A 10,042-nucleotide genomic window follows, 5' to 3' on the forward strand; every position below is an offset into this window, starting at 1 on the left:
AAGTATGATAGGAAATAAATGACCTCCCTCCTAGCCAGTATGAATGAATCCATTATTAAAAAGACCCACTACATGAATTCAAATGAAAAGGCCGGTGTTCAAAAGGCACTTGACTTTGTTCTGGCACAGTAGGAACATATAAATAACAGTATAATATATGTATCAATATATATCAATAGCGTGCAGGTTTGTGGGGCAGTGGTTGGCCATTAATGTTAGTTTTACCTAACATAAAACATAATATACACTCTAGCTTTGTTAAAAATCAATGTCACCATGAACCTAGATGCCTGATCCAATGTAATCCATTCCTATTTTGCACACCAGTATTTTACAGAGGGATAACTAAAACTGCTTCCCATTGCTGGGGAAACCTAACATGCGCATTTGCTCCTATCTGAGCCTTCTGAGATGGGCGGGCTGGTGGGTCCATTAGCTCGGACAGTCCCGTCGGGGATCCAGGACTTGTCCACACACCGCTCCATCCTCTTCATGATAAGGTCCAGCAAGACGTCCACGGCATGGCCAACGTTCTGCCCATTTGCTGCACTCGTCTCAAAGTAAGGGATTCTGCATGGAAGAGAATTCACAATTAGAGACACACATTTGCATGAGAACAGGCATTTCAACTTTCATCAAAAAAAGAAAAATGCAGTGTACTCCATGCTTAATGAACAACTACTGAAATACATATTAAATCTCATTTGCTAAGTTTATAGGTTTTACAAAATGTAGCCCAACCAAATCCCTTTCTTAACAATAATAATAATGAAATAATTATGTTGGACTGATAATATAATACATTTTATGCTGCAGTTACAAACTTTGACTTACAAATCCTTTCCAATCATTCTGTATTCATTTAAGGTGTGTCTAAAAGGGCCAGGAGCAGGATATTTTATACACGTGTACAAATATTTGCCTTTCGAGGAGGACCAATCTAGTCTGACCTTCTCCCGCACAAACAATGCAGCCACTGCCTTCTTGACAAACGTTTCAGGGAGAGGTTCATGTACAGATGGATACAAGCTGACACATACCCATACTTCTCTGCCAGCTCACGGGCCTCGTCTTCACTGACTGCCCTCTGATCTCCCAGGTCGCACTTGTTTCCACAAAGAACAATGTCTGGATTTTCACAGTATGCATGGATCTGTAACTGGCCTGTGAAACACAACCAGCAATTCATCATGTATTTAGCCCAGTTTTACACTTAGTAGATTAGAGCACAGCTGCTGTAACCCAAAGGACCTGGACTTGAGAGAAAACAAATAAAGGGTCATTTGTCCGAGGGGTTTTTTGCAGGGCTGGAAAACACACAGTCTGACGAAATTTTGCAGGTTACAAAGTTAGCAGTTCCACCTTTTGGTGCATAGTCTAAATACCTATGCAAACTATGGAAGACATTTACAAGACATGACGAAATCAAGGCTATTCTGCACACTTGCTTAAAAGCTGTACTATGTTTTGTTCCATGACATAAAAAACCTTAAGTAACATTACCTTTGTGAATTTTCTCCTTCAACGGGGAGCTGAAGTCAGCGTCAACCCTGCTGGCTCTGATTCATGCCTGTCTAATCCAGCATGTTGCTGACTATTTGATGTAAGCACACCACCAACTGTATGGCTCCCATTCTGAAATATGTGGTAGACTAAAGTGATGTTCATTCCTTGGCCTGATTTCAGAGGAATTCAATCAACAGAATTTAAGATTACATATTTTTGGATGTAAACGTATTTAGTTTGAATTGTTTTAGGTACACTGTATCACTGTGGAAATAATTGATTTATCCCATAGGCTGTAATACACCTTTACTAGTGACACTGATAATAGCAGACCCCTGGCTCTGTTAGACCTAAATGGGACCTTAATTAATGTCATTACTAAACCCTGGGTTTCCCTGCTGTTTCATGTCAATTGTCTGCAGTGAAAAAGGTCTATCACAACTAATAATTACAAGTAGTAAGCAGTGAACAGTTTTTCCCATTTACTGTGGCTGTTTTATAACATGCATACATCGTAAATACACAGTCTTGTCATTAATCTTTCCCTCCCCTGTACAAAATTGTTTAAGCCTTGTAACTACTTATGTAACTCCTGGTACCTAAAATAATTTTGCTTTATTTAGTTGATATAAGACATGGCCCCCATGTCTACAGAAAATGATGCCAACCACCTAGCTGCTAATCCTAACCCTAAAAATGTTAAAAAGGGACTACAACATTTGTTTGTTGTATTTTTGTCGCTGCTAGCAACAAGCAATTGGAACAGAACTTACTAATCACTAATGGGAACACAGTAACTATAGCTATACAAATAATAAGTATAATAACTATTCATGCTCAGATATTCAATGTTATGGCAGATGATTCACATTTATTTAGCAAAACTCAATATTAAAAGTTACACAACAATCAAAAATCGCAAATGTGATGGTAGTAGATATAGTTTAACCCCTGAAACTGAATGTAGTATATCTCTTGGGTATTTCTTCAGCACAGTTCTTATTTATGTTATTTTCTGAAAAGCTATTTACATTTTTCATGAGGATTTAGGACTGCCAAGCAAATGGTGGTATGCAAAATCCCAGGTATAAGTAAATATTGGAGCGCTTCAGTGCACATGGAGGCTTATTTAGGAGGTAAAATGGTGTTTCATACAACAGTCTGTGCCTATCAACTTTCATGTGTACTGTCAAGGGTGTTCAAGCCAGATCAGAATCCACACCTGCTCATTTAAGCGTCTCTGTGGTCAACAAGAATTAAAAAGGTCAAATTCTCTGTCTGCACCGCATACCTGGCAAAAAGAAATGTCCATATTATGTGATAAATGAGGACATACTCATCCAGTTTCTGACGTTAAGGAAACTTTGCTCATTCGTAAGGTCGAACAGCAACAGGAAACCCATCGCATCCCTGAAGAAAGCAGTTGTCAAACTCCGAAACCTGAAACCATACAGGAAAAAAAAGCACTTCATGAGGAACGCCTTGTAAAGCAGCTACAACAAACAACTACGACAAACAACTCAAGACTGGTGAGCGTGAGAAAATGGCAGGAGAAGAGATCAGTTCAGGTACCTTTCCTGTCCTGCCGTGTCCCACAGCTGAATGTGGATCTTCTGTCCTCTGCCAGACGCTCCTTCATTTGACTTGTAAAGCTGGGAGACATAGAGACAAGAGATGTCTTCTCAAACAAACTGGGTCTTCTTTGCACTCCATTTAACACAGAGGTCACAAAGAAATGAAAAATTACTAGTTCATCCTGCTGCTTAATGTTCTATGTCATTGTGTGTTTATTTAACAATAGTCCCACAAGCAATAGTTTCTTGTATTTTCATTAGGGCTGTGTGATAGACAAAAATCAGATGTCACATTTCCTTTGACCAAATACAAAGACAACACATAAGGCAATATCCAAATCCCATATGATATCTATAGTCTCATAATATCAGTATCTCACAATATCAATTTAATATCGACACATTACCCAGCATTAATATTTCCATGAAAATACCATTTACTGCAATACTTTTACTTTGTGGGGAGCAAATTACTTGTAGTGGGGACATCACAGTATAAGAGCAAGTGAACATGATAATTCTGACCAGTAGTGCCATCACAGATGGATTTTAACAATGAAAGGCAGTTAAGATATCTCTGGCTGCTTTGACGACACAGAATAATCACGTGCCATGCTTCACTCACCAGAACGTTTCATAGTAAAATGCATTGTTTCGCTTTAAACAGAAACTGTTTGAACTTGATTCAGTTTGACTGCTATATCATTAAGTTTTACAGGAAGACAAAGCATTGCAAAAGGACTAACTCAATATTTATCAATGCACAGTTAAGCTATGATGAAGCTTGTGTTAAGCTATTATATATATTGCAAGCCAGAGGTCAGTTGCATCAGTGAGTAAACACCAAATACCGTATTGCTCTGGTGCTTGCCATTATGGTATTGAGTGTTTATTCTTAAGGAGGGTGCTACCGCTCAGCAACATTAGTCATCCTCCAAGCAGATGCCTTTCTCAACACTCATCAGTAGTCTTTTGTTGCAAGAGTTTTGCTTAATGCATTGGGAATGCATTTAAGCTCCTAAACATGTTTCTACCACACTGAAACCAAGATATGGGGAAAGTGGAAAACATGCATGCTTTTTTTTTTTTTTTTATATCAGACTTATTCATCTATGCACAAACTCACTAGTTGAATAGCTCCTCAAGAAGTTTGAAAAAAAAAAAAAAAAAAAAAAAAAAACAGGGACACCCAACAATTCAAAATGCAATGCAACTCGAGCGCGAGAGGTCAACGTACCACTCGCTTTTCTCTGAAGTCTATTCCCACTGTAGTGATGAACTTGGAGTTAAACTTGCCGTCTGTGTACTGGTAGAGAAAGCTCGTCTTGCCTACTCCAGAGTCCCCGAGGGCTAGGAATTTGATGAGGTAATCGTATTCCCCATCAGACATAGTGAGTGCTTATATCTAACACACACACACAAAAAAGAGAACAAGAGAACATTCAGCATCAACATTTCTTTTGCGAATCTAAGACAAAGTATTTCAAGATTTAGGTTTATGCCCAAATGTGAAAAATATACTAAGGGACTGAGATATTTTCCAAATAATAATGTTGTAAAAGAACAAGAGTGTTGCTAAGTACAGAAATGATTGAGACAGAGAACCACAGTGACACACAATCTGGATATGAAGCCACCCAGTTTCACAAGATAGCTCGCCAATACACTCAAACATGAATGGAGGGTTCGACATTTACGGTTGTCTGGTTATCCAGGGCAGGTGGGAAAAAAATTGGACAAGTGGTATGTCTTTCTGGCAAGCTATGAACTGTCAGTTTCCAAACAGGACTTCTTTGATGCAGTGCATTAGCTGGTTGTCCCAAACAAGACAAGCTGGGGTGTACTGTCTCAGAGGTTCTTTGATGACATGTAAGCAATTTGTTTTGTTGTTTGTTAGTTAGTTAGTTTTGTTTGTTTGTTGCAACACAAACCATTGTAATATAAACTTAAGTTTCAAATGAACAACTGTAAGACTGATATTGCCCTCTTGAGCAGAGTGAACAACATGCTGAGCTGAAGAACTGATGACTCGTCTATTTATCAGTCTGCTGTTTTTTTGTTTTTTTTTTTTAGTAAAACTGCACCTATGCGAACTGCATTCAGTTGAAATAACTGCCATCATATTTAGATGGACTCCATCCTTGCTGCATGATGTGGCTTGGCAGAACTTACAGAGCACTAAGGCAGTTTGTCTTGCTGACATATTAAGATGAAAACACTTGAAATCTCTGTACAGCCACTCACACACATCAAACCAGGTGTTATCTCAGTTTTTGTCAGTGCACTATCACTGCACTGTAGCAAGAACACAGGTATACTAAATTAGGTAATAAGCTATTATATAAGGAGGATTTCATTCCACAGTACTTTCCCTTGATTAGCAGATTTTTTTTGTTTTGTTTTGTTTTGTTTTGTTTTGTCTTCTGGCCTATGAGACTTATAGAATATAAATACAACCTTTATTTAAGGCTACACAGTAAACATGACAAGCACAAGCATAACTGCTGGATGTTACACTCTCCATCGGCAGGTCTGCAAGTGCAGACTAGCAAAACGTAGCCTGTATCATATGACCATGGCATAGAAAAGGATTCAGACAAGTCCAGCATTCTTTCAGTGTGACCAGCACTGAACCCTTCATCTTGAGGAGTAAGCAGCTTATAGTCTCGTGTAAAATCAAGATCCATGATAAACACACTGTGATGGAAATGGTTCCTGGAGGCAGTGATGTGCTGATCAACAGCCTTAAAGGTCAGTGAACTATGAACTCAAAGTGCAACAGCTATGAAGTCCAGTGCTCCTGCTTGTGGCCTGATCTCTGCAGCAAAATCACTGACTCTCTTGGCAATTGCTTCTTAAAATGCCTGTTTATATAACACATTTAAAAACGTATAAATCATTTCTTCAGAGAGAGGCAAATAGAGGCAAATAATAGAACTTCTAGAATTGCAAAGGTGAAAAAAATTGCATCCCTTCTCTTTACTGAAATGCAGCATTTAAAACCAGGAAAAGGATATCACTTTTGCTAGATCACAACATTATGATCGCCAAAAACCCAAACCATATCTACTTTTATATCGCAGTATTGATATAATATTGACATATTGCCCAGCCCTGATCATTAGCTTGATACATTTTCACTATCTGCCTTATTATCACAGGTATAGATAGTTTGTTAGGGTATTAAAATAATATCTGAACAATTTCAATTTTACTTTCATGATATAACTCATCTTTTGTCATTTTCCGTTGCAAACGTCGTCTGGTGCACAAAAATCCCCACATGCATTTTGAAACAATTTCAGTAACATGGAAATGCTACAAGTCAAACAGAGAAAATACTTTCTCATCTACTTATTCTATTTGGATATCAAAGTCACTACTTAAGTGAGTGTTTACAAGCAGATATATTGAATATTGTTTTTTTTATCCACCCCTGTTATTAATGTCATAATCAAAGCTGCAGACAGAAAACTGGCCCTGCTAATTTCCAGATGAACTTGCTATCTGCTTCAGTGAGGGAACTCACTTGCAGTTGCTTATTATGTAAAGCGAAATTACACTGCTGAAGGTTATGTAAGTGCATTACCACATGTTATCACCAAGCCCACTATCCTGGCAAGATCTGTGAACTGGAGATGCTCATCAAGACCATCACATACTGGGCACAATTCTTAAACAATGATAACATGTAGGGCTAGGCAATATATCAATTCAATCGATTTATTAATAATAATTCAAATTTATGTTTTAAATCGATGCAAAACAATATATGAATCGCAAAATCGAGATTTTGTCCATGTAAGGTGTAACGTTATAGCTGACAAACAAGCCAAACAATTTGCTCATGTACACAGAAACATGCATGCCCAGAAAATCATGCGTGAAACGATCACACCAGTCCTGTGATCGTTTTGTAGTTGTATCACTCTGCCAAGTCTTATCAGAACTGTGCAAGGAAGCACAAAAGCCTTGATGGCAGCGCATGATCTTCCGTTATGTTAGGCAACTACTCTGAGTGCAGTAAGGAAACAGTGAGGAAACACTTAAGTCTCACAGTATGTTAATTGTTGTCTGACAACTTGACAACTGGATTTTAATGTCTCCAAACTAATGGCACTGATGCTGGATGAGCTGTTTATTCACGTGGAACAGAAGGAAAGGAGTTAGGATGAAGAAAATATCAATACTTTGTAAGAATATAGTCTTCCTCTTAACATGTCTCTTAACCCATACTGAGATCTACAGTATTCCCATTTAGACTTTGCCTTATTAGCCTTTATGCCTCAATAATCAAATAGATAAACCAATGTGGGTTCAACTGCTGTTTAACTCTCTGAGCAATCTGATATTTCCTAGAACCTCTTTACACAGAACTGAGGTCCTGTTGCACTAAAATACTAAGGTTCTACAGAACACAGCATTCCCCTGCTGTGAAAAGCTTTCAGCAACGGCATTTACATCATGTGACACTAAAACTATCCACCCAGACTAATGTAACTGAACGCTTTCAGGTGGGGTGAAGCCGCCTCACAGCAGGGGTGTCTCACTGTCTGGCACTGACAACACAACATAACCATCTGACTTATCTGAAATTTGGGCTATTAGTAAACATTTCGTCTGGTTATGGGTCTAGTTTTGACAGCTATAATATATAAATGAATTAGTCTGACAATCTTGGGGCATGATGGTGGAGGAGGGATGTCATTTTTAATATTCTAAAGATGCACATTATTGAAAGCAAGTGATTGTCTAGTTGGACGTTTCCTATGGGAGTGCATCTTCTGCCAGGTGGTGCAACACCATGTTAAATTGTTAGGAGCACCAGCAGGTTGTACCCTGCCAGCTGATATCCGTTTCAGCTGGCATTTTTACTTAATTGTGACAGTGAGAGTGAGTGACTTAGGGCCTGCCAGGCATTTCCTACCACCTCTACTGCCCAGCAAACAAAACCTGCCTTTAATCAGATGGCGAGAAGAAGTGCAGGACCCACCCTGGGCAGCTGTCCAACACAAAGCCTGTCAGCTCCTCAGGAAAATGCGGATATGCAGATACCATAAACTAAAGCTGGCTCCACAAGATGAAAAGGGGGTTTAGCAGAAGGGAAACTGTGACATAAAATAGCTCGATGCTCATTAACATGACACGTCACTCAGAGAAAAAAATAATCTATGTAAAAGTAATTGCCACAGTCGATAGGAATGCCAAGCATCTTTAAACCCTGGCTTCTAATGCCATTTACTACTCGGTCCTAACTTTTTTTCCCTGTTTTCTCAGCGCAGCAGCCCAAGACCTACAGCACATGAAGAGGATGTACGAGGCAGCAGTGACAACTCGTTCGCACCATGAGACAGAGACACTCATAAAACTGATTAACTGAAACAAACCAACTTATATCAAAAACATTAGTTTCATCTAATGACCCTCAGCTGGTCCTCGTGTGGCTGTCCTGGGTGGTCAGATGACCTCTCAGACGCAAAGAACACCTTTTTAAAATAATATGGATTCAAGCGTTGCCTTTTTTTTTTTTTCGCAACCTTCCAGCTTGGTCTGTCACAGAAACAGACGTCAGGGTCCAAGAAGGCCTCTAAACTCTGGTAGGTGTTAATTACCACTCATTTAGGCTGAGTGACTGATTTATACTAACAGATAAAGCAGTTCATCCAGCGAAAACAGCTAACATGGCAGTTTAGAAGAGAAGGAAACAGGTGTAAAGAAAAAACAACCAACACACAAGAGGAAAATAAATGTTTCCGGATTATGGGAAGATTTAAAGTTAACGGTTGTTCGTACGTAGTTTAACGGTTATCGCACCTGCGCTAAATCACCGAGCTAGCATACAAGTGAAGTTAAACGCAAACTTGTCAGTCTGTTGCTAACTCCTTACAGATGCTAGAAAGAGTTTTCGGCGAATGACATTTCCTGAAAAACACTTACCAGCCCCTGGGCGTTGCTGAGCGACGGGGGTTTTTGTGCTTAATAATAAGTGTAAAAGTACAGTGAGGCTGTTCGAGAAGTGAACTAAATTACGACTGTACTTTCCTCGTCGCCCCTTTGGGCCATTAGTTGCATTAGCTGCCTTCGCCTCATTAACACTACACACACTACTTAACTTTCCGCGGTGTGTTCATGCCGTGGAGAAACAGCTCCTCCCATCCAGCCCCAGGCTTGTCATGATTCAGCAGCAACAAGTGGAGTGGCAAGTCGCAACACAATTCATGAGAACTGACACACTCAACACAATAGACCTCTGTGGTGTCTGAGAGGGTTTTGATCAATTCCAGCCCGAGAGAAAGCCTTGTGTTGGACGGATGCAGGGGTGCAGAGGTGGATAGTAACTACTCTAGTCAGCTGCTGGTGTACAGTGTTGAGGCACAGGAAGTTTTACTGCACTATGTCGCTATCTGAAATATTTATTTTACTGCACTCAGTGCCGTCCATAAGGGGGGGATGCCCCTTATATTATATATTTTATTAATGGATGTAGTTGGTCAGAGAGTATTCATGATATGTAACCTGATGAAGCTTTCTTTTTTCTTTTTAAATATACACTATACAAAACACCATTATATAAGAAGGAGTTTTCATGGTGCAAAAATTCATATTGTCTGTAAAACTAAAATTGGCTTGATCTTGGCCCCACAATAGGTGGAGTTAATGGATGGTATAAAAGCAGGTGTAATACAGATTTTGAATCAGTTGCTCCATGGACCAGCTCGGTTTATTGTACTCTGACTAAAGTGGGTTTTAAACCACACCTGGAGGTCGACCCTTATTCTGCCTACTGAGAGAGGAGAAAGTATGGAGGAACTGCCTGCATACCCTTCTCTGGTGCTCGGATGAAGGCAAAAAAAAAAAAAAAAAAAAAAAAAAACCTCAGGTGAAAACTGAATTGCTTCAGTTTGACAGTCAGCACGCTGGGTAGAAATTACATGAAAAACCATCTTTCCCTGGTGCTCTGG

At 39.4% G+C, this 10,042-nt stretch overlaps 1 protein-coding gene across 1 annotated transcript; it reads right to left on the bottom strand.

The window, feature by feature from the left end:
• Nucleotides 1-33: 33 nt before the first annotated feature.
• rab27a (RAB27A, member RAS oncogene family) lies at nucleotides 34-9,249 on the bottom strand. Its single transcript, XM_030079668.1, has 6 exons — nucleotides 9,018-9,249; nucleotides 4,318-4,485; nucleotides 3,079-3,158; nucleotides 2,843-2,946; nucleotides 1,041-1,164; nucleotides 34-570 (listed from the first exon to the last, which is right to left on the bottom strand). The coding sequence occupies exons 2-6, from the start codon at nucleotides 4,468-4,470 to the stop codon at nucleotides 375-377; spliced, it is 657 nt and encodes a 218-aa protein (XP_029935528.1). The 5' UTR covers nucleotides 4,471-4,485; nucleotides 9,018-9,249; the 3' UTR covers nucleotides 34-374.
• Nucleotides 9,250-10,042: the final 793 nt, after the last annotated feature.

The sequence above is a fragment of the Myripristis murdjan genome, chromosome 3 (genome assembly GCF_902150065.1).
Source record: "Myripristis murdjan chromosome 3, fMyrMur1.1, whole genome shotgun sequence".
Taxonomy (NCBI): domain Eukaryota; kingdom Metazoa; phylum Chordata; class Actinopteri; order Holocentriformes; family Holocentridae; genus Myripristis; species Myripristis murdjan.

Coding starts and splice junctions, on each gene's coding strand:
- rab27a (XM_030079668.1), bottom strand. CDS start 4,470: ATGTCTGATGGGGAATACGATTACCTCATCAAATTCCTAGCCCTCGGG. Junction 2,947..3,078: donor GACACGGCAGGACAGGAAAG/GTACCTGAACTG, acceptor GTATGGTTTCAG/GTTTCGGAGTTTGACAACTG. Junction 1,165..2,842: donor TAACGTCAGAAACTGGATGA/GTATGTCCTCAT, acceptor TGTGTTTCACAG/GCCAGTTACAGATCCATGCA.